We start from the raw sequence: 24,692 nt of genomic DNA on the forward strand, positions 1-24,692 counted from the left end.
CCAATTCTGGAATATATTAAAACAGCAGGAAGAAAGCACTGCAGAGAGAAAAGAGGGTGGAAAAAAACCTACCAGAGACTCTAACAGAGTGAGTTTAATTCAGTTATGACCTCCTTTTATCTCATCACCACTGACACACCTCTTTTCTCATTAATTTATCTCCTTTTCCACAGCAGATCCCAGCAAATCAACAACTAACCTGACCCAGAAGAGAATGAGCCCACAAAAAGGAGGAACAGTTTTGTGATGCATTACCTTGCTGATCAAACTCACTTATCCTGCAGCCACTTCACTGTAACGCATTTGCAGCAATAGGAAAGATTTACTTTTTGGGTATATCCTCTCCTAGCATTAATTAAGGCTAGTGTTTTCATATGCGCTTGAACTGCACATATATACATACAAGGTGAGAAAAAAAAAAAATATTGGTGGTACCAAATCACCTGTAACAAAAAGCAGCAGTGGGTTTTAATACCACTTCACAGATACTGATGGACCCTCAGTGCTCAAACTCAATGTTTCCTCCAAAACAGTAGACAAGTCATGATGTGCAGCTGTAGGTACTCTAGCTAACCTCATGTCTTGGCTATAAGATCAGTTTATCTTCAAAAGGCTCTTCCTTGTGCACGTTCTGATCTTGGCTGAACACTCAGATAATTATGTTTTTTAGCTTAAACTGCAAAAAAATGGAAGGGACACAGTGCTGTCATTCCGGCGTAAAGAAGGCCTGGTGATTTCTCCTAGAAAAGCTTCTCAGCACCATGGGCTCACTTATTTCATACTGGTGAGCTCTACTGGGTCCTCAGCATTTCCTTTACGGTGAGTATTGGATGTCCATGGCTAGCTCAAACTGGATGCCATGAGGAAATTTGAAAGTATTCCAAGATATTTTCCTTTTTACCTTGGGTTGCTTCTGCCTCCTCTTCCAACTAATGCGAAGTTTCTCTGCTCTTTCTAGGCTTGTGGACAACCTCTGCTTTCCTTGCCCCTTGAATGCCATCAGGGTTCATAACTTCACCCTCCATTCATTATCCTTCATCACTTGGACTCTTCTGCTTCCATCCTTTCCCCAGCCTCAGCTCCATTTTGCACTCTAAAATGGAGTGTTTCACTCCATTTATCCCCCAACATTATTTTCCCCACCCTCTGGAGGACATATCAACCAGCGAGGGCATATGGAAATGAGCAGAAAACCATCTGTGCTGTGTTAAATTGGAAAGATTTACAGGGTACCAAAGGCCAGTTGCTCCTTCTACAGTCTAATTAGAAGATAACAGCAAGTCCAGCAAATTTCCTTTCCATCCAAAATCTGACCATGTTTTTTGCACCTTCCTTCTGCTCTTCCTTTCTCCTGCGTTTAGCAAGGCTGGTTCTGATGCCTAGGACATGTTGTGAAAGCTTGGAAGTGAACTCTTCCAAAAGTTATTATTTCTGGAATAAAAAAAATGCCCTCACATTGAGTGTCCCAAGTTCAACCAAAAGCAATAAATCTGCCTCACTGCATTCCAAAATCAGAGCCGTTCAAACCATACTTGGGATTTGTTGACTGACATCCAAGTCTTCAACGCAGCAGCATTTGATGTAATGTGGTCTTTAAGTGTTTAAATACTAGAGAAGTTTATCTGTATTTAGTATGGTAATATGTTTTCCAATAAAGGCTATTTCCTGCAATATCAGTTCAGTAGGATGCTCTTGTCAATTTGTCTTCCAGGTTGTTAGAAAAATGACAAGTCAACAGAAGATGTACTGTAGTCATGTGACAATCTGAATTCCTAATTATAAATACCATTTTCTCACATTATGTATGCTAACACAGAAGGCTTCACCTGGGTTTCTGTTCCATATATTTATGTACCACACAGAAACATTTTTTTTTCCATGCAGCTCTTGAATGCAACAGCAACCTTCTCCTGTAACTAAATAAATCACCCATACCCAGGGGCACCTTTGCCTGCTGGGGAGGTTTTCTGCACAGCTTTGCAGCCACCATTCCTTTCAGCCTTCCCTAGAGCACTGGTCAGCACTGAAGAATACTCTAACAGCAATGATTCCAGGAAAAATAATGGCCCCTTGGGAATCAAAGCCAGACGGTATAGCTTAAAATTGAACTAAGGCTACACTAAATGGTGTTAGAAAGACTATAATGCTAGAGCCAGCTTCAGAGGGCAGCAAGAAACATCCCCTTTGCCATCCTTCATTGAGCCATGCTCAGAGCTTACTGAGGCAGCTACCAATTCTGCTGTTGTAATTCAGATTTCTGCACACAGAAAGGACACTACATTTGAGACCCTTGCAAGTAATCAGCTAATATAGGAAAAGGGAATAAGTACTAATTAATTCAGTGCATTCGAAGTAAATGGACTACAGACAGAAATTATTATCTGAACTGGACTAATTAACTAAGATAGTAATTTACAGATCCCAGAACACAGCAACCATTCAAGATTTCTATAATTTCTCTGTAGGTATATTTTTCTCTTTATCAAGATGGAGTTATAAGAATCGACACGAGAAACAGAAGCAGTGCTCCCTTTCCAAAGAAAAAGGGAGAATCATGTTTCTTCTTTGGAAAAACTGGACAGAGTAGTTTATTTAAGATTTTACTATAAACTGTATTATCAACCTGTATTAAAAATATTCCATGAAAAGTAAAAATCTTGTTTAGTACATTTTGATTAGATTTTTTTAGAATTCCTTCTTACCTAGAACTTAAGTTATAAACTCTTTGATACTGGATATACAAATTGATTTACATACTACATACAATTCCACAATAGCTTTACAGTCCACCAAGGGATAACAGAATTATGTTTCTGAAACGTTGGGCCTTTGTACACATTCATAACATCACTGCATTTCATTATTTATTCTATTCTCCATTTATATGTATGTAACATTCAACATACAAGCTTGAATTGACATGATACCAACTTATGGTCAGTAGTTTAATACTCAAAATCAGGTATCACATATAAGTCAGACAAAAAAAGCAAAAAGAAGTCACCATTCAAATAGTATATTACCACTGTTCAGCAAGGTGAATATATGCTATATATACTCTAAAATATAATCCATGTTTAAGTAGCTGGTAAAAGGGAATAAGGAAATGACATCTCAAGAAAAGCAGTCTCTTGCTTCAGCAAAAGAAAGCTGTAATTTTCAGGGGACAAGTATCTAAGAGAAGATTAAGAGGTTGGTACATGAACAGACAACTGGTATCACAAAACAGGTACTACTGTGCTAGCGTAGTGAAGGCAAACAAAAGCAGCTCTTCCAATCCAGGACAGCAAGATCCAAACTGACATTGGAGAATTTAGGATGCTGTGGGGTATGGAAAGAGTACAAACAGGAAAACTGTTTGAGAAAAGAAGATGAAAAGGATTAAAAAGGCAAGAAACCAAGAACTGGAATGCAACTATAACATACAATAAAACAACAAGGCACAGCATCACCAAGTAACAGCAATAGAATTTACTCTGCTTCTCAAAGAAGAGGGCAAAACTAAACCTACTAAATCTTAAGTATAACTCAGGGGGAAAAATATCTTAACAACAAAAGCTTCTGGGAAAAAAAATCACTCCCACTAAGGCTTAAAAGAGTAACTAGAAGGGGATGGTAGGCTGTAGTGGTTTTTTTCTTTCTTTTTACTTTTTTTTTTTTTGCAGAGGGGGCAGGTGAAGAGTACAGGAAAAGAATTTCAGAAAACAATACATTTGGGAAGAACTGAAACAATTTTTCCCCAGCTTGCCAGCAGCTCATAGAGAGAGCCCCATCTATCTGAGATTGTTTGGCTGTCTGCCTGGAAGGAACTTGTCAACTTGTCTTTTTGCTTAAGGCAAGGAGACTTCAAACAAAGTGGTTACTATTTTCATTTTTTTAAATAGAAGACAAAAAAAAAAAGGTCAAAATCTTTTTCCTGGGTAAAGACTAATTTCCCTCTTGGAAAATATAATTCTTCTAAGAACACTTTCCTTGGCTCTACAGTTGATCCACCTTAAAAGATGTGCTGCTGTCTTCAGTTTTAAGCATTATGACTTTTTAAAAAGGAATTTTATTCTTAGCTGATGGCAGACATTTGTATACGTAGAATAATAAAACAACACTAGCAACAAAGACAAATAGCTTCACCTGGGACAGACAGCATCCATGTAACCCTCCACTACATCACAAAGAAACGTCAAGTTACTCTTAAACACCGGGCTATGCCTGAGGGCCACACTCCCAAAAACACCACATTTCTGGGTTGAGACCAATTGGTATTTTCAACAGTAAACCTCAATAAAAGTCTGTGGGAATGCAAAAACCAAGTTTTGCCACTCAGTTTGAAAGCATCAAAACAAACACTATTTTCTAAGCATTTCATTGCTAGAAGAGAGAAAGCAGCAGGGACACCATGGCTCTGTTTAAGCCTACAAGGTCACTCAGAAAAAAAGTTTAAAGGAGTGGGAGTGAAAGTTTACACCAGATAAATTGGCTAACCCCATTCATTTGATGGTTTCATGAGCACTTGGTACTAGGCTCAAAGAGGAGGGAAGGCATAAGTGTGCCTTTTTTGGCAGAGCTGATTCTTACTGGGGCTTAAATGAAACTGCAGTGTTAATCATCAATAATCACTGCTTATCTCTGTGATCAACACCAAAACTTTTTTTTTCTTTATCATTGTGCAGCACAAAGACCTTAGAAATATTTTATAGCTACACAGCATTCAAAAAAACGGTTTAGGAATGAATTTTCTTAGTAGAAAACTAAAACCATGCATTTAGTAATAGGACAGACAATGTTAAAATAACATCTCTGAGAGATAAGAAACTGCTACAATAATTATCAGCATAAGAATCTCTAAGAAATGATTCTGCAAACCATTCAAGTAACCTTTTGAGGTGAATGATTTTAGCTGAAAAAGCTTTATTTGTATCTTAAAATTTGCAGGATATAGAACAAAGATTAGATAAACATGCTGGACATATCAAACTGCCACGAGTACTTTTCCCTGGATGAACTACAAAAGTGTGATAAAACCAGTTCAAGCAAGGGCATTTAATATATTAAACGGAACTCACTCTTGACTTAACCTCTTCTTCTCCCAACACTACATCTTATTTATGGCTCTCCAAACAGTAATCACATTTTATTTACAGAAACCAGTCGTAAGTACTGTGCCCTCAATTTGGTTAGGTATCTACTTCTATTAGCTGATGACTGGAGACTTATTTGCATATTACTTATTTTCTTTTTTAAACATTGGAAGACTTAAGTCCTAAAAAATTGCAAAGTGTATTACATTTTAAAAGAGCTGGGGGCTCAAGTAATTCCATGGGTTTATTACTAAGACAATTTTTAGCAATGAATGAAGTTTCTCTTAATTCTGCTTCTGAAATTATTTTTTTTTCTCCCTTTACAGAAATTAAGGCAGTAGTTCTGAGGTCACCTAGTTCCTCGGTAAAAACACCGTAATTTCAATGAACCTACTGGTATCAAGTGAAACAACATGTCAAACATAGTAAATAAATGTAATATTAGGCCTACAGGACTTAAATGTATCTAGTGACCTGAGCATATTGGGTCTTGAAGTCAGACTTGCCAGACATTGTACAAGACAAATTGTAAAGTATCAGCTTCAAAGAGTCTCCAAGGGTATGACCAGGGAAGTCTGTCCCAGGGGAACACAGGACCAGGGGCCACTGGTGACACTAAGCCAGAAGGAGGCAATAGGGGACAGCCTATATGGTGCAGGTCACCTCCTACACAGCTCAGTCACAGCCTACAAGAGGAGAAGTTTCCAACTCCTGTGACCTCTCAACTAGAATCATCTTCTCCATTTCCTCATCCTGAAACCAAGGGCAAAAAGGGCAGCTCTCAGTCTCTTCCCCCACACCCCCCATTAATAAATATGAAGCATTTTTTCCCTTTTCCAATTTAAGTTATGCTGAATATATATTGTTCCACCAATTTTTCATGTACTGGGACAACTGAACACCTGGACAAGAACTGATTGTGTAGTTGCCTCTCATGTCCTCATGTCAAAAAGGAAAAATAAGTAGATGCTGTCATAATGTCCTAGCCATAAGAATTAACAAAGCCATTATGAATTATTCTAAAATGCAATGGAAACAAGTCCAATCCTCCATCAAAAACAAGTACCACCCAAACACGGTGGAAAAAAAAAAAAAACCTCTCCAAAAAAGATACAGTACAGTGCAGTGCAAGAAAATTTCTTAGAATATCCTATGCTACTGTAACAAATTGAATGGGGAGGGGGGAACCAACAAGTCATATGATAATTCTAATTTTATTTAAGTTTTGGTAAGACAGAAGCCAAAGAATTTAAGAGAAGCTTCCTCCAATGTACTAGAAAAAAGCAAATAAACAAGACAGATGATAAACATGTGGAAGTTGTCAAGAAAGCATCAAGTTAGGGTCAGATTACTCAGTAGATATCCGAGACGTCCATAAAGCCTCTGTGCTGGTGGTATCAATGCGCAAAACCAAAGAAAATGAAAGCCTTCATCTCTAAAACATACAGAAACTAGTGTAAGTATCTACAAGGATATCGCAAGGTTATACAGGGAGAAAATTAGAAGCCCCAGAACTCCAGAACATAATCTGATGACAGATTACTATAAAAAGACAATTTTTAAAAGCAATCTTTCTAGGAAAAAGGAGGGCTAAGAAGAATCTCCATCTTCTATCAAATATGAGTAGAAAAATAGGGACAAAGGATGAGGAAAAGGTTAAGGTACTTGGTACCTGCTTTGCCGTGGTCCAGTCAGCTGTTCTTCTTCGGGTACCCCGCCCCTGAGCTAGAAGACTGGAACAGGGAGCAGAGTAAAGCTCCCATAACACAAGGAGAAATTCTCAGTGACTTGCTGCATCACTTAGACACACACAAGTCTATGGAGACAGATGGGATCCACACAAAGGTACTGAAGGAGCTGGCAGAAGTGCTCAGCAAGCCACTTTCCATCGTTTATCAGCAGTCCTGGATGACCAGGGAGGTCACAGTTGACCAGAGGTGAGTGAACTGGATGCACAGCTACAAGCTGGAAGGAGGATCTGCAGAGCTACAGGACTGTCAGCCTGACTTAGGGGCTGGGGAAGGACATGGAGCAGATCACCTTGAGTGCTACCATGCAGCACCCACAGGACAACCAGGAGATCAGGCCCAGCCAGCCTGAGTTCATGAAAGCCAGGTGTTGCTAGATTTACCTGATCTCCTGTTATGACAGAGTAACCCACTTAATGGATGAGTGGAAGGCTGCAGATGTTGTCCACTAACACTTTAGAAAAGCCTCTGACACCCATTACCACAGTATTCTCCTGGAGAAACTGCCTGCTCACAGCTTGGATAGATGCAGTGTTCACTGGGTAAAAACCCAAAAATTGTCCAGACAAGCCAGGCCCAGGGAGCGGTGGAAAATGGAATTACATCCAGCTGGCACCAGTGGTGCTCCCCAGGGCTGACTGCTGGGGCCTGTCCTGTTCAGTATCTTTATCCATGATGGGGAGGAGGGGATTAAGTGCACCTCAGCTGGGCAGGAATGCTGATCTACTGGAGGGCAAGAAGGTAATACAGATGATCAAGGCCAATTGTATTACCTTATTGCTCTCTACAACTACCTGAAAGCAGGTTGTAATGAGGTGGGGGTTGGTAGTTTCTTCCAGAAAAAAGTGCTAGGACAAGAAAAAGTGGCATCACCATCCATCAGGAAGGTTTAGATTGGATATTAGGAAGAATTTCTTCTGCAAAAAGGTCGGCAAGCATCAGAACAGACTGCCCAGGAAATTGTTGGAGTCACCATCTCAGGAGGTATTTAAAGGACATGCAGATGTAGTGCTTAGGGACGTGGTTTAGTGGTAAACTTGGCAGTGCTGAATTAATGGATTGACTTTATGGTTTTAGAGGTCTTTTCCAACTTAAATAATTCCATGCATTTAGATAGGCGAGGCGGCCAAGATCAGAATCAGGCACATGATTATCCCTACGAAGCAAATGTCATGCAACTATACTTAACTTCCAGCATCATCTGAATCTAGTTTAATAACCAGAAAATAGGCTTTTGACAACAATAGTATTTCAAAATGACAGTGTAATTAAATTTAAGTCAAAGCTATGCAATGATGGACTGTATGTTTATGTGTAACCAGCAAATTATATGCTTTTAAGCATGTCAAAATTTTCAAAAGAATTAACCACTGCAGTAATTCAGTTGAGGAAACGGTAGTAGGAAAAAGACTCCCCCAGGTCATTTTTCAACCAGCTGATATGATGTGATACATACTGTTTGCTTCATACAGTGTTTCCAATTCTTACTTCCCTAAAATGTTATGCATTTTAATACCATTCAAGGACAAACCAACAGTCATGCTTCACTCACTTCTGAGAAGCAAGGGAAGGGACTGTGGGACTGGGATGAATAATGAGACAGGAAGTCAGTTTGTCATCCTATGTTACTAGTACAGACTCAGTTAAAGCTGGTAAGACATAATCATCAGGTTTGCATGAGCAACGACAACAGACAATTAGTGCCCAGTCTACTGTGGTTCCTAACTGGTGGGAAAAGGGAAAAACTGCAGAAATAGCCTTGATTCCATAGAGAGTAAAGAAAACTTCCACAGATCAGGATAGATCTCAAAACCTGTGTGATCTCCATTTCAAGAGGAACTGATGGTAGGACAGTTAACCTGTAATAAACATTTGGTGCTTTCAAAGCGGCACCTTTGGAAAGCATTTGGCTGCTGTGCTCTGCATCCGTGTTTCTGCACCCTGCCTGTGCTCATCACATACCAAGGAATTCTCATGCTGATGTCTATTACAGGAGTATATAGGAGAGCCTTCTATTAACTCCCATTTGGTGGAAAAGTGAGGAATATTCTCTTTCCTCTTTATTATTTTCTCAATTGGCAGAATATTTACTTCAATGAATAAATTTCTAAGCCATCTTTTAATAAAAGAAAAGTCTGTGCTGGTAGAATATACTTTCTTGAAACTGAATGGAGAAAGCTTTAATAACTCAAGTTTAAATACACTAAAGCTAATCAATTCATCCTGCATTCAAGTTTCCATTATACTTCTAAAAAAGCACAAAACAGGTCTGTAAAATATAATTAACGAGAGACTGCTACATACAGCATGTAAAATCAAGACTACAGCTTCTACTTCATTTGTTTTGCAGATTCATTAGAATTTTTTTCATTTAAATGTCTTGAACTGTGTAGCCAAATTTATATGTGAAAGAAACAACAAATTAAATTAAATTAGTCCTTATTTAAGCTGTATTTGAAACTGTCTAAAACTGATGTTCTTAGTTCCACAATTTCCAAATTAGATTAAAAAAATTATGTTAGCGGTTCAGAAAAAACCAAATTAATGCAAATTTTAAAAAACATTGTACTTCTGCAAGCTTGTATACTGAAACTTAACTGGCTTGAAAATCTAGGAAACATTCAGAGCATCTGCCTTTTTGTCATACTCTATCCCTGCAAAATAGAGACACAAAAAGAACAGTGAACTGAATTCCCAACCTGGACAAACCTGGGCAGGTGTGCTGACTGCAGGGCATCCCTTGCGGAGGAAAGGGCTTGCGCTCACCGAGCAGGCCATCCCCAGCCTGGGCACTGTGCCATTTGGATGCAGGTAGGTGCCAAGATGAGAGAGCAGTGCACTGTCCCTGAGACAGCCCTGGCACGGTCCTGCCTCTCCTGGCACGCCTCCTCACAGAGCCTGCAGCGCTGCGGTCACTGACCAGGGGCTCACAGACAAACACTCTCTCGTGTTGCTGCCCATCCCACTACTTGCTTCCTATTGGTGTCTCTCCTCAGATTGCCATGAAAAGGCAGTAAGGGAACTATCTCTGCACTAACATGAGCACTAGCACTGGGTGTAACTGCAGTTCTTCTATGAGAGGTAAAGCAAAAAGAAAATTTACTTCCTCATACATACATGGGCTGTAAGTACAGACTAATGGCATACACACTGTCAATGGTAGTGTAGTAAGAAACGTCAGTGTGAATGCTGTGCCAAGAATTAGAGGATAATAATGGGAAGTATTGCAACACTCAGTGTTCTCAAATTACAGTCAGAGGTGCATGTGCTGCCACTAATGCCAACTGATTTTCCAAGTCCTATGATAGTGATCAAGAAATAATCACAGAGCAGCCGATGTTCTCTCCTGAAAGAGTCTGTGTCCTATTTAAGGATGAAAATGCTCCAGAGTGGCTACAACTTATGGCTACAACTAGAAGAAATAAAAAGTTCAAAATATGTTTTCTAACAGTACCATTGAGAAGAGGCTGTCCTCCATGTACACTCCTTGAGACTACGGCACTGTGAACATCTTCAGGAAATCCAGTCTTGCATGACAAATCTTCACAGGTTGCTTTTATCGGTGCCTGAAACACAAGACAAAATGTATGTAATACTTGCAACCCACATTCACCAGAGAAACATTCCAGTTGGCACATACTACACTTTGCTGCTGTCTTGTACAAGCAGAATCTTTGTTTCGGAACAACTGCAATTAGGTCTGCGAGGGCAAAGGGTTAATCCTTCTGATAACTGGAATGGAAGGAACAAATCCCACTTGTCTGGTAAGATCTAAATAATACACCATCTTGATTCTTCTGACAACTGAACATTTCCACTAAACCAGACATCTAGACTAAAGGGGAATCATAAAGGGAACAAAAACATTCCTTCCTCTGGAAATAAATGTTGCACAAAACACATCTCAACTTTTTCACAGCCAGATTGCTTGAAAGTGATCATTTCAACCACTGGTGTAAAATGCTTTATATAGAATATTTCTAAGTGAGGGTGCACCAGAACTCAGTAAACTCAGACAAAATGTTACATTTGCAATAACTTAACAGAACTTACATTTGTGTTAGTGTTCAAACAGATACCATATAAAGCCAAATGTTTCCAATGCAACTCCTATTTCAAAGGGGCATTAAGTTAAAAGGAGAGAAGCTCATTAAATTTGCACAATGGAAGAGCTGAGCCACTGAAACTGTTTGTTCTCTCACTTATTAAAAAAGTTTACCCTCAAATCACATTCTTAAAAGAGTTTCATAAATGCCTTTCTATTAAGAAATATAATACAGCATTTGGAAACTTGTTTGTTCCATAGTCTTCCATGTTCATAAAATACTTCTGGTAGCAAAGCTATTTTCCAGGACAGCTTGTTGCCTATTTGGAAAAAAAACCAAAACCAAAAATTTTCTGTGGCAAAGGACTAAGATTTCTTTTCAGTGGATTGGTTTTGTCTCTTTTTAGTACTGTGCAAGACAATGGCCCACCTTACATGTGGCTACATTGGCAAACCCCTTTCACACTACACAGCAGAGAGGTCAGCTCCCACTGCAGCCTGGGACTGAGATATAGCCAAGAAATCATGACAGCTCCCACACAATCTGAAACATGCCAAACAAGGGCCTATCCACATGCATGCCCAGATGTAGTATATGGTCTTGGACAGCACAAGCAACTGTGTGATTATATCATACTTAAATCTGATCAAGACTTAAATTAGATTTTCCTGTTTGCTTTCCAGATGGGCTTCCATCAAGCAGACCGACTCAAGGCCACGTAAGCATCCCTGCATCTTGCAAAGAAAGCCCTACAGGAAAAAATAAAAAAGGGAGGGAGAAAGAGGAGATGATGGTGTTCCACCCATTCACCCTACTAACCTCAGGGAAAGAGAGCATTAAAGCAGAGGTGGGACAGAAGCACCTCAAACTACAGGGGTTTACTCAGGGAAAAGGGACTTGGTGGAAGTGAAATCTCTCCACTGACAAACATGGCCAAACCCAGCACGTCAAGCCCTGTTGGACCAGCTTTATCACTAATACAAGGAGGCATCTGTAACTCATTGCATTGCATTTACACCAACAGCATTCTAACTGTGCAGCCCAACACTGACACTAGCAAAACCAAAAAAAATTTAAAATTTACTAACTTGCAAGTTAATGCACTATCCAGGTATGCCCTCAGTAAGAGAACTTGTAATTATCAAGTCTCAGATTAACTTAAACTGTTATGACTTAAGATCTACATGGGTATCTCACCTGTGTACAATTGCTTAAGTAGTTTATGATGTTTATATGGAGACCCTAAAGAGAAAGCAAATAAAGCAACAGTTTAGCTACCACAGAACTATGTTCCTTACAAAACTGGAACCAAGATGTGTAGCTATGTGCCAACAGTCTATTTATATATTGAGTTTTTAAGATAAAAACATGGCAAATCAAAAATAACTAAAATTTTAACCAGCCACTGTCCTCAGCTTTAGAACTCAAATCACAGGTTTGATGAGGTTTCCATAATTTGAAAGAAAAATAGTAAGACTCATTTAAACTTCTGCAGAAAAGGTAACTTCAAAGTAATGTGGTAGAAAAGGAAGTAAAAGTCTTCCAAGGTATCTTTGAAACCAAGAGCTACTGGCTGGGCAGCTGAGGAGATAGCAGGATTTTTAACAAGACTGCACTGATGTGTTTGGGAATCTTTCAGCCTTTCCAGTAATCTATATGTACTAAACAGCTCTTATAAACTGAAACAATGCCCACTGAAACAAAGGCTGGGGAACATGAATAGAGAGCCTTCTTTATTCTTTCATTTGCAGCCATCAATTTTATCCAGAAACAAAAGACTGTACTCTGCTCTCCAAAAACAGCCCTTTGTAAAGATTGTTTCAGAATAAAAACACAAGGGAAGGAAGAATTCGAATTTTCAGCAATTCTTAATCGCCCTGTGTTAAGCATTCTGAATTAAGTAGAAGTTGCAACTTCAGACACACTGGGTCACATTAAGTTCAGCCTAAGAGTACTGCAAGACTTAAACCATTTTAACTCTAAGAAAAGAAGGATGCTGAAATATTTTTATCCCCTTATCTGGGGCAAAAGGCGAAAGCTAGCAAAGATTATGGGACACATTATTATAATTTACAGGATCTTGTGTGATTAGTACAATTCCCAAGACACTTTCAAATTTAAGATAATATTACTTGTACATTCATCCGCAGAAGGACACTCCTTTAAAAAATCCCATCTTTTTAAGACAGAAAGCAATTACCTTAGCTTGTACCCACATAAAACCTGCTCAGTGGAGTCACAAAGCTTTAAACAAGCTCAGCACTTGAAAAATTCTCGTCTCAAGTACTACCAGACTTCGCGACAGCAAAATAAAATTACTTCTAAAAAACTATTCTGCTTTCCTCATCCTTTATGACTTGTTTAGCCATTTTTAACTGCTAAATGAGTGATAAGCATTACCATCTCCAGATGCTAGAGATAGTCATACATGGTATCAGATCATGCATATAAACTCAGTACTGTAGATCTCAAATACAAATTCAACAGGAAAATGGCAATTATGAAGCAACATGATGTAAATTAGAAGTCTTCTGTCAAAACTGTTATTCAATCAATTAAAAGAATTCACCATTTTGATATAGTTAGGCAGTTAAGCCTGCAGTTTTGACATCCTGCTCCTCTGTTACTTTAGTTTCATCTCTAGATATGAAAACTGTGGTTTAATTCCAAAGCTATATTCTAGCTAGATTAAAAAAAAAAAAAAACAACCCACCAAAAAAAAACTCAAACCAAAAATACCATTAACAACCTGTTTACAATTTCAAGTGTATAATTCTAAGGGATTTGCATTTACATCTTTTTCTTAATACCACCAGTAAAAGTCTTCCAACAAAACAGGCCTCCAAGTTTTGAAAAGTTTCTAACTGAAACAAGCACTGAGCCAGGCAGAATTTCTTCACTAGTACTCACAGATCTGGACTCATAACCAATTTCCATTGTTTTTAAGAAGCGGACACATTTAAAATTCCAAATATCTGGAAATATCCATTTAAAGAAACAGTATTTCAAAATGTAATCTCACCACCTTCTCTGCATACACCATACACCACTGGAGTTCAGTAGTAGCTATCAATCTGAAATATCCAAGTGTCTTTTACTTTACATCTACGCGTACTACTACACAAGATTTCTTAACAACAATTTTAACAAAATGCAAGGCAAGTTGTTTTTGGAAGACTGCTTTCTTTTATAATCATTGTAACTTAGTCCCATAGGAAAAGAAGCCTAGGTAGTAAAATGAGAAACCAAGTGGGGTATGTGTCAAAGAAAATATCATACTACACAGTATAATTGAACACAGTACAGTTACCAGTTGCCAAGTCTAGCCAATTCATAGGACATTACTGTGTGAAGTTCAAAACAATGTCTGACATAATTATATGTATGATGAAGCAAGAATGGGGTATTCAAGCTCTTCCTCCTTAATACCAATATTCATTTACAACTACCACGGTAATATTCAACTTAAGCACAGATCACAGAAACATTTGTGACTGTGTTTAAAGACTGGGTGTTTCTTCATTAATTTAAAAGCCAGGATGATACCCAATACTCACTTGCAACTTAGGTTCTAGAGAACTCTAAAAACTAGAGATTGTTCTGTCCATTTTTAGTTTTGTGTACAGACATTATCTAACAAGAGGATATGCTGCACGAGGTGGTATTATTTAGTAACTAGTTTCTATTTACTGTCATAAGGCATAAGAAAGATACCCTGGATGACAGAAACATATCCGAAAAGCTTTAGATACTAGAATTCAAAATGTTCAGCAACTCTCTTAAATCCCCAACTTGCTGCAACCAAAGCTGCCAACAGTTTATACTCTCACAGTACTCAGTACTTCAGCAAAAGTAGTCAAGTACAATTTGTTTTCCACCATAGAGTGCAACTAGAGAAAAAGAAAAGTGCCTTTCATTCAAATTGTTCTGGAGGCCAAAAGCTTCGAAAGTGGGTGCCAGGCCACATCCTCCCAGAGGTCATTCAGTTACAGCGAAAGGGCTTTCGTTACACCATCTTCACTTCTCATCACTGGTCTACTTTGTAAACCACAAGATTTTAGATCAGAAAATTCAATTTCTTAAACCAACACTTAGAGCTCTCAAGCACCTTCGCAAATTAAGAGAATCCACAACTTTTATGCTACTGTCTGGTTTAAAGTAAGTTGCCTTAAACCACCAAAGGTTCATAGAACCATACAAAGCCTTGAGTTTGAAGGGGCTGTGCAAGTCATCAATTTCCACCCTTCCTGCCCATGGGCAGGGACATCTTCCACTAAACCAGTGAGACTTGCTCTAAGCCCCACCCAACCTGGCCTTGAACACTTCCAGGGATGGGGCATTTACAGCTTCTCTGGGCAACTGGCTCCAACGCCTTAACACCCTCTCAGTGAGGACTAACTAATCTCAACCTACTGTTTTTCAGTTTGTAGCCATTCCTCCTTATCCTATCTACGTGTAAAAAGTCTCTCTCCCTGGTCATGTCCAGCCTCTCATCCACCAGCACCACCAAGCCCTGCTCTGCATCTGTTCATCCCTCAGTTTTACAAACCCCGTTCACAGCCTATCCTGTTAACCCCAAATGAGAGACAATATTCATTTGCTCTACTAAAAATTAAGACAGTTATTTAGTATACTCCACATAGCTCAAACCCATGATCCAAGTCTGGATTTTCGCCCTCCCTCAACTAGGAGAACATGGGAGCGGCTGCTTCTTCCAAAACACATGGTTCCTCAGGTAAGCCACAGCTCAGAGAAGGCTATCTTAAAATGTCTGTATGTCTAAGTTTTAATAAATGTTTTAATAACTTTAAAAAATGATCCTGTAGTTGACCACACATTCTAATTTCTCCACAAGAAATGACATCTCTCTGATTTGGTAATAGCCATTGCATTGCTCACACTGAACATCTCAGCCCATAAAACTGCTGCTACTCTATACAGAAGGATGTTGCATTTTTCTGACCTTTGGGGGAGGCCTTGAAAGGCCTCTTTTGGGGGGATCACAAAATTTAACTATGTCTTCAGCTGCTGGGTGATAATTATACGCTAATTATAAGGAATGGGAGAGTCCCTAGAGGAGTCTTGGTAAAAATATATTTTTTAAATATGTCAAGGAGTGCCTAGAGGAGAGGATAAACACACTTTTTGGAAACATGGTATTTAATTAAATATACGAATACTGACTAAAACCGACTACTTTAAGTGAAATGCTGAAAAGATTTGGCAGCGAATCACCTCCCATCTTGGAAGCTGCTGATACTGTATCTGTTTTCATAAGTCATTTAAAAATAGCCTAATTTCCCTTCTTTATTCAGATAGAGTTCCCATGATCTTTCAGCAAGAAGTGCAGGATCAAATCAAATGATGAATCATGCACACTTGGATTATATACCTGTCAAGGTGAACAGCAACATGGTTCAACACCCAGGTGAAGAAGGTCCCTCTCAGCTCACTCACAAACCACAAATGCACTTGAGGAAAATACAGATCTTCCTTAAACTCACCCTGCAATAATGTGTATTTCTTTCCTCTCAGGTTTCACCTCACTGTATGCCACCACTGGCCAACAAGAGAGTCTCAGTCAGTGGCAGGTGAGAAGTGCTTTACCACTGCTCCTGCAAAGGATGTCAAGTATTCTTTTTGCCTTCATTATTCTCCACCCAAAGTTTGGACAATGGTCTCAGGCACATGGAGAGACTCTTGGGGATGCTGCTGTGCATGGATGGCCAGGAGCTGGACTCTATGATCCTTATCAGATCATCAGCTTATTCTGCCATCTCTCTCACTGAACCTTACACACAACTGGTGCTACTGGGTTAATGGAAGCACACAGGCTATTCCATAAGGCCACTATGAGTTCCTCTTACCCTTTATAACAAGAATTTAAAGTAAAAAATTCCAGGGAACATTAGAGATTGCACAGCCTTTGGGAACAGACTTGTGCTTTGTGTGTGTACATTGTTTGAATTAAGTTACGCTCTCATCCTAATGGGAATGCTGGTAACTACTGAAACTACTGCAAGCTTTCTGAACTTTTTTGTTAACCTAAAAAAACACAAAACCAATGAGAAACAGAGAGTTTAACTGGTAAATGATTTTGTTAAGCAGGAAAAGCCATTCAAAAATTCCTCTTCCTTACCACATGACAAGTCCCTTACTCAATAGTGTCTGTATTGAGTAAAAATAACTTTACTCACAGCTTCCTCAAGCTATTTTTAAACATAAACACGCAGTTCTGTCACAACTAAACTGTCTCATGTGTTAGTGCTCAGTTATTAAAAGAAGTAATAAAATACATTATTGGTATAAAAGCATCAATGAAACCAAGTAAGATACAACATGACAGGGTTCTTCCAATGACGTTTCTGGGAGGTCCTTCAACTTCTAGAAACAGAAAGAAAAATAAAAGGAAGTTTTTGAATTACACACTCTTGACTAGATGTAGGTCAAAAATATGATAATTTTGGGAAAGATTTTAAAAGGTGGTATCAAAACTATACATTCATCTTTCCAGCACACTGAGCTGCATGCCTAGGTAGCAGTACTACTCAGGACGAGAGAGAGCAGTAGAAGGCTCTCTAGAAAACACACATGTATTAAAAATACATAGATCGACAACATAAGAATATGCCCTCTGGTACATAAGCAGAGTATGTATTTCTGAGCTTGCTAGAATATCTGCCCAGATCATTTTGTTTATTAAAAAAACTCTGATTATCTCCTGTTCTGTCAACCAATGACTTAAATTCAAAAAATTCACTGAATTACACAATTGTATCTGTCCGATAATAGATGTAAAAAGGAGTTTTTTTAAAAAAAGTATTTTAACAAAATATATTTAAATAATATATTCAGTTTAATATTCAAGGAAATTCAGCTCTGCAATTATCTGAATTTTGAGGACGTGTCAGTGTTATTACTATCACTTAGAGAGACGGACAAGGATTGGAGAGCTCTCTGCTGCAATACCCTGCCACATTTAACTTTTCCAATGGAATCTTTGAAGACAAAACAAAACCAGACCACGAAGATCTACACCGAAAAAGCCTGAGATACTCCATGTAACTACTCTGGTAAGGGGCTTATGAATGTGTTACAAAACGCCTTCAATTCACTACATTCAGTGTACTTTGAATGGTGTTGGTGTCTGTTAATGAAGTGATTTATCAGAGACACTATAAAACTCATGCTTATACAGATAAAAAAAAAATAAGTCTAAGACACAGGTATATTGTGAGACACAGAAGATTTACCCACAATAGGGGATCCCGCTTGTTTCTACACAAAACTACATTAATATTCCTCACCCCATTTCTGCCAGAGACTACTGCTACTGGGGGTAATTACTAGAGGGGTAGAGCTGGCAAGAAATGCCATTGCTGGATTCTCAGCTGAGGCAGCTTAACAGGAGTGTCATTTAGGGTAGTGGCTTTATCACCTGGATACATTTGCTAAGACCTGGAATAAGACCAAAATTGCCTGCAGAGGGTAATAACTTACGTCCTCTGTCATCATAATTTGAATTCAAACCAGTCACCTAAGCTCAAAAGCCTCCAAAAACTGCTTTATTGTTTACTTGCTTTTGATTTAGAAACAGACAACATCCATGTAGTGATTCAATCAGCTTATATTTAAAGAAATATATTTCCTTTTTGAGCACTTCATTTCTAATTTGTGTTCCAGTTTATTTCTAATAGTAGTCTCATTCCTGTAAACTCATACTGGCTTTCCCATTCCTTCGCTGGATTGGAATTGTTGACTTAGCCAGAAAAACAAGATTCACTCCTTTCATCCTATCTTCTGTCAGGATTTTTTTCATGTAATACTCCCAGACTCATACTGATATGCTAACCAGCAAAACAGTGCAGTTTTCATTCCCTTCTTTCTTGTGCAGGTTACACACTGCCAAAACTCTTAAGCCATATTTCCTGTATATAAACAACATCCACAGATCTGCCCTTAAAATCTGGCTCCAGTTACAATTTTTCAAGTAATTCCATAATGACAGCTTTTCTCTACCACTAACAAATAACAAACTGGTTAATACTGTAGAAAATAAAGGTAGATAGATGTGATGCTGCAGAGAGGAAAAACTGAGTGAAAAGGTTCAACATTTCAGAAGAACCCAATACAAATAACCTCCTACAAACCAAAAGTAGTAGGTGTGACAACAGGGGAAAAAGTTAGCAATGCACCTAGCTGGTGAAGGTTCTGGCAGTATGCATGATGGAAGAAGGGAGGAGGAAAAAAAGAGCTCTTAAAATGAAAGTGTTGTACAGATATAGGTCTGTAAATCTGATTTCATCCTCAAGTTCCAATTTTGTTACACGCTATTAAAAACCAACCCTAACCTGATTTAATGGATACCCAAACAAGGGGGAAATTGGATTCCCCAACCATAACGGGCCAGTGACACTAAGTGATATATAAAAGCAACACGGCTAGTTCCTGTCCTTAATTCATAGCCTGTGCGTCAATTTCAAACCTGCCTTGGGTAAGAAGAAAAAAAAAAAAAAGAAGATGGAATAAAAGCTGACTGCAGATTTTGTGCTTTAAAGATTTATTGAGATAGAAAGACTAAACAGAACTGAAAGCACATACAGTAAACAGCACATAAGGACTTAAAAAAAAACCACACACACAAAAAAAACCAACCCAACACAACAACAGCCGGTAAGTGGCACACACAAGTTTCTGAACAGGGTGTCTGCTATCACATGCAGCCGCTCATGCTCAGCCGGACGCTCCCGTGTCGCGCCAGCCACCCCGCCGCGCGTCCTCCTAGGACTCAAGGGAAAATCCCCGGCTGCCGTGGAGCGGCGTTTCAGCACCTCGCTCTCCTGGCGCAAGTCATCAGTCCCTGAGAGCGCCTCAAAAACTGCGTGAAGGACTCAACTGGCCGGGGACCCCGTGAGGGGACAGGAGCGTCAGAGAGACGGAGAAGCGGAGAGGAACCGGGAGGCCGGGCGGGCTCCTCCCGCCCCGGTGCGGCGGAGGCAGCGGGGCCGCACCATGGACAGTGGCTGCGCCTGCAGCCTCCCCCTGCCCGGCGCCAGCCGCTGCGGGCGCGGCGGGAGGGCGCCCTGCCCACCCCGGCACCCCGGCCTCGCCTCAACCCGCTCCCCCGGCCCGACAGAAATGCCCCAATCGTAAATACCATTAAGAGGCGATGATCTGCGCCATCTGTCCCTCGGACTTACCGCCCTCTCCACCCCCGGCGCCGCGCCGGATACGAGCTCAGCGAGCACAAAACGAACGGGGAACCCACCGGGTACCCCAGCTCCGCTGCCGCTTCGCACACTCCTCGCCGCCCGAGGGGACCCCAATCATCACCCCGCGGGCACTGCCCCTGCTGCCCCAACGGGATCCATTTTGTCCTCCCCACATTCTCCCGGTGACTCCCCTCTCGCCCCAGACCTCCACTTTCTGCAGCCCGCTGGGAGCACAGCGCGGCTAGCGGTGCCCGGCGCTGCCCCGCGACCACCTGCCCGGGACCCCGTCAGTCAGCCGCCCGGAGCGCCCCGGCAAGGCCGCCGGGGGGAGGCAGCAGCAGGACTTTCATAATAATAAATTAAACACTTCGGGGCCCGAGCCCGTCCCAGTGGAAATTCCCGTTAGCGGCAGGGGGTGGGGAAGCTCAGCGCCCAGGCGGAGGCTGATTAAATTCTTCCCGGAGAAAGGATTAGCGGGTGAGGAAGCTGGGGGTAGCCGAGGAGCGGGGGCTGCTCTCTACCCCGCACCTCTCTGGCATCACAGCCCGCCCTTCATCACGCAGGACGGAGGGGGGAATGTTCGCTCCGTCCCCCACTCCGGTAGTTTGTCCCCCGCGCCCGCGGCGGGGCCGCGCTCCCGTGCTCCTGCCAGGCGCACGGGTACCAGCCAGCTCCCCCCGCTACGTCCCGCGGCACCTGCTCTCCCGGGAATGAGGGGGGATCAGTGCCCCCATCACCTCTCGCGTCTCGGGACCACCCTCTCCTCCTCAGCCGGCCCCGGGCAGGGGCTCCCCTCTCTCCCTCTCCGCGGCGCGGAGCCCGGTGGCGGGGCTGCCCCGAGCAGGTGGCTCTGCACGAGCAGCCACGAGGCACCCCGGCGGCGGGGCCGCTTTCCCCTACCCCCTCCCCGAGACCCCCCACCACGAAGCGTAGCCTGCCTGCTCTACCCCCCCTCCCCCCGGCTCTCCCGCCTTCCCCGGGCATCGCCGCCCGCGGGGGAACAAAGAGCCGCAGCCCGGCCCGCTCCCCGCCGGCGGTGCTTACCTGCTGCAGGGCCGCCAGCAGCATCAGCGCCAGCGGCGGCAGGATCCGCGGCGGCGCTCCCGCTACCCGGCACATGGAGGCGAGGAGGGGCGGCGGCAGGGCGGCCCCCAGCAGTTCCGGAGCGCGGCTGGAGCCCGAGGAGCGGGGCGAGGGGAGCGGCGGGGAGGGTCGGGCAGCGGCAGCTGCCGGGAGCTGCGGTCGGCGTCTGCCCCCGCCTGCCGGAGCCGGCTGCCGCTCTAGCTCATGGGCAGCGATGCAGCGGAGAGAGAGAGAGCGCGGGGGGCGGAGGATGGGTGAAACTCAGCTCTGGGTCAGCCTGCTTGTCTCTCGGCCGAGCCCCCTCGGCAGTGCAGAGGGTGGGCAGGGAAGAGGAGGAGGAGGAGGATGGGCAAACAAAGGCTGGGAGATAAGAAAGTAGTCGCTGCTGCTGCGAGGCCGGTGCGGTGGCGGCTCCCTTCGGCTGGCAGCCTTCCCCACGCCTGGATCGTGCCCGCCTCGCTCCTCCCGCCGGTGCCCCCCAGCGAGCTCGGGCGGGCGGCTCCTCTCAGCGCCTCAGCCCAGGCACACCAGCACCGCCCCTTCGCCGGCCCCAGCCCTGCTGCATGCTCGCCCCGCACTTTCTCTATCCCTCTTTCTTCTCCTCCCTCCACCCCTCCCCCTGCAGGCAAAGCTCTCCGCCGAAGCACAATGATAACAATAACCCAGCAGCCTCTGCCTGCCGTGCGCCTGTCTACGCGCTCGCCCGGTGCCTGCCTGCCTGCCTGTCTGCTGCTGGCAGCTCCCTCTCCGCCTCCCGTCGCTCCCTGCCGGCCGCACGGCCAATGGGAACGGCACGGCACAGTGAGCGCCGGGGAAAATCGCCGCTGTGCCTGCGAGTAGTGCTGCCCCTCCTCGGTCCGCGAAGAGCGGGCGCGGGGGGCAGCGGGGCAGGCGGCAGCGCCCGTTGACCCCGCAACGCCAACAGCTACAGAGCGGTGGAACGAAATAAATTCCAACCCACCCACTTGGTGTACTGCAATGGTTTGGGGGGCGAGAACTTTCTGGGGAAGGAAGGGCCCGTCCCCGCCGTGCCCGGTGGGGCACAGTCGGTGCAGCGAGAAGCTGCTGGGACGCCGCTGGTGCACAGCCTGGGGGCCGTGGGACGGCCCTGCCCGGTGCTGGCGGCTCGGCAAGTTCCGCTCAGCTGTTACTGCTTAGCTTTCCTCTTTTTTATGTCTTTTTTTCCCCTTGTTTTTTCATTTTTTTTTTCCTTTAGCCACCTTCCGTCCCCTCATTCCGTATTTCTTTTTCTAAACTACCTGCTGAATTTTATTAGCAAATGTTTTCCAAAGCTTGGCCGGGTCCGCAGTCCGCGGGTCCAAAAATGTCAGCGTGCGGAACGGAGCTGGGGAGTGCTGCTGAGCGAACAGTTACAGAAGCAGGTACCAAGTGCTGGGTCATTTGCCGAGCTGGCACGGATTTTCGCTCGCCCACAGTCGGCAAAGTTGTTTTGTGTCTATGCATCAGAGCTTCTATGCTGGGACATAGTAAGGGGAGGATTCGTAGGTATTGGCCCCTAGGCAATCTCATGAAGCGTTCATTCAAAATGGTGCATTATTTATTTTAAAGCATCTTTACACCCGAACTTGCAAGAAAAACACTCTTCCCAACACCTCCCCCCCCCCTTTAGAAAATACCGCAAACCGTCACGCTCAATGTATTGAAAGGAAACAGCGGATTTGCCTTTGTATTATTGTCGGGGAAAGGCGGGGTAAGTACGTGCTTTTACGATGCTGATTTCATTAGCCTGGGAATTGAAAGTAGCGGTCACTCGTGAGCTGCGATGCAGCTGCGCACCCAAGGCAGGGCAGAGAGAGAGGCGGAGAAGGCCCCGGAGCCGCGGCGGGGATGCGCTGCCGCCCGCCCGTGCCTGCAGCCGCAGCCGCGCCGCCCGCCGCCTCCGCGGGGCACAGCAGAGCCCGGGCACCGGCCGAGGCAGACGCCACCTGCAAGGCTGAGACACCAAACGAGACTCAGCCGAGCAGAGGCGGCCTCAGCTAGCAAAACAGCCACCCCCCCCAGCCCCCGCCGCCAACTCCCTCCCTCCCCGCGCCCTCTTTAAAGTTGTAGCCCGTGCAATTGCACCGATCCCAAGAGTTATGAAGAACAATGAGAGGAGGAAGCTACGGCTGGTCATGAGTTTCTGGATTAAAATTTAGCCAAAGCCTGAGGGAAACTAAGCAAGAAGGGCACAGCTGATGTTTATATCCTGTAACAAGGACGAGTTTCCCGGTTTTGCACCTGACGGACCATGTGTTCGGTCTTTTTAGCAATTCTGAGAAATGCTTGGATTTGCTTATGAAACAGTAACTTTCCCTGAGTAACGGATTCCTGTTTGTATTTTCTGATAAGTAGGCAAAATATTAGCATTTGCTAATGGCTGTATTTGAGCATTTATTCACTTTTACAAGTGTTTTACAGAATGCAAAGCACACATTATAAACTACTCCATAAACCAGCTGTCCGATGAGAATAATTACCTGTCACCTAAATGAGCCTGGCCCCTCACATCCTTTAATCCATCCATCCCTAAAGGCCTGAAAAACTAAAGGCTCTGCAGCATATCTGGAAAGTTACCAGATCTGAGCTCTGGCTGATGCTTCTTGTGGTTCTACTGCTGCTTTTAAATTTACTTGGCAGGATTAGTAAGACTGGCAGAAAAATTGCTCTCACCAACATCATTTTACTGAATCTTCTAGCCTTGAACAAGTTTGAATAAAGCAGTGGGCTTCCCTCATTTACTTAAAACCCAAAGTTTCCTCTGGCTCATAGTTCCCTACTTCTGGGTATTGTGATAAAGAGATAAGAGAGCAGGGGTGGGTAGTACCTTTTGAGGCATAATCTCTGCACCACATCCCTTTATGGTGAGAGGCATTTGTTTGGGAGAGCAGAGCAGAGGAGAAACCTGTGCATTGCCTCCAAACATGAATGACTCCTCAGGGAATCCTTAATCTGTAGCATAAACCCAAGAGAACACCTTTTTATTATTTTTTTTCCCACACAGAAATAATCTAGCATTAAGTAGGCATAGCTGGAAATTCAAAGTTCTTACTACTGCTAAGATGAGATCGTCAACTTTTTTCATGTATATCATGCAAAAGCCAGCAAGCTGGCAATTTCTGGCTAAGATTCAAACAAGTGATTTAGAACTCAAAGGGTTGATCTCCTAATTCAGCCTCAGATTGCATTTATGTGTTTTAACTAGTATGAAAATAGTGGACACAAGATAATGTTCAAGCTAGGAGATCTCAAGGGCTTCCAGAAAAACCTTGTTAAAATTCCATGATTGAGTTGAAGAGAGGATTAGGGTAATTCCCATGTTAGTCATGGAGTTGAATTTCTCTTTCAACTTGTCCAAATTAATTTTCATTCCTAAGGTTCACAAAAATTCTGTAAAAAAATGAATGCTTTCAATTTGGAACCTACTAGATTGCTCATGGCTTCAAATATTTTGGAAAAGGGGACCTTTTCCCTTGTGGATCTATTCTTACATTTAATCTGCCAGGTACTGCCACTACTACTCCTCTC

The 24,692-nt window shown here is 42.8% G+C and overlaps 1 protein-coding gene across 1 annotated transcript in view; it reads right to left on the reverse strand.

The window, feature by feature from the left end:
• The window catches only part of CDH2 (cadherin 2), a 114,237-nt gene extending 93,009 nt beyond the window's left edge, over positions 1-21,228 (reverse strand). Inside the window, exons 1-2 of the mRNA XM_030969817.1 lie at positions 21,126-21,228; positions 10,278-10,389 (exon numbers count right to left, since the gene is read on the reverse strand). Coding sequence (XP_030825677.1) covers positions 10,278-10,389; positions 21,126-21,200 — 187 coding nt within the window. The 5' untranslated portion in view covers positions 21,201-21,228. The remainder of the gene's footprint in view (positions 1-10,277; positions 10,390-21,125) is intronic.
• Between the last annotated feature and the right edge of the window lie 3,464 nt (positions 21,229-24,692).

Source organism: Camarhynchus parvulus, chromosome 2, assembly GCF_901933205.1.
Source record: "Camarhynchus parvulus chromosome 2, STF_HiC, whole genome shotgun sequence".
NCBI lineage: Eukaryota > Metazoa > Chordata > Aves > Passeriformes > Thraupidae > Camarhynchus > Camarhynchus parvulus.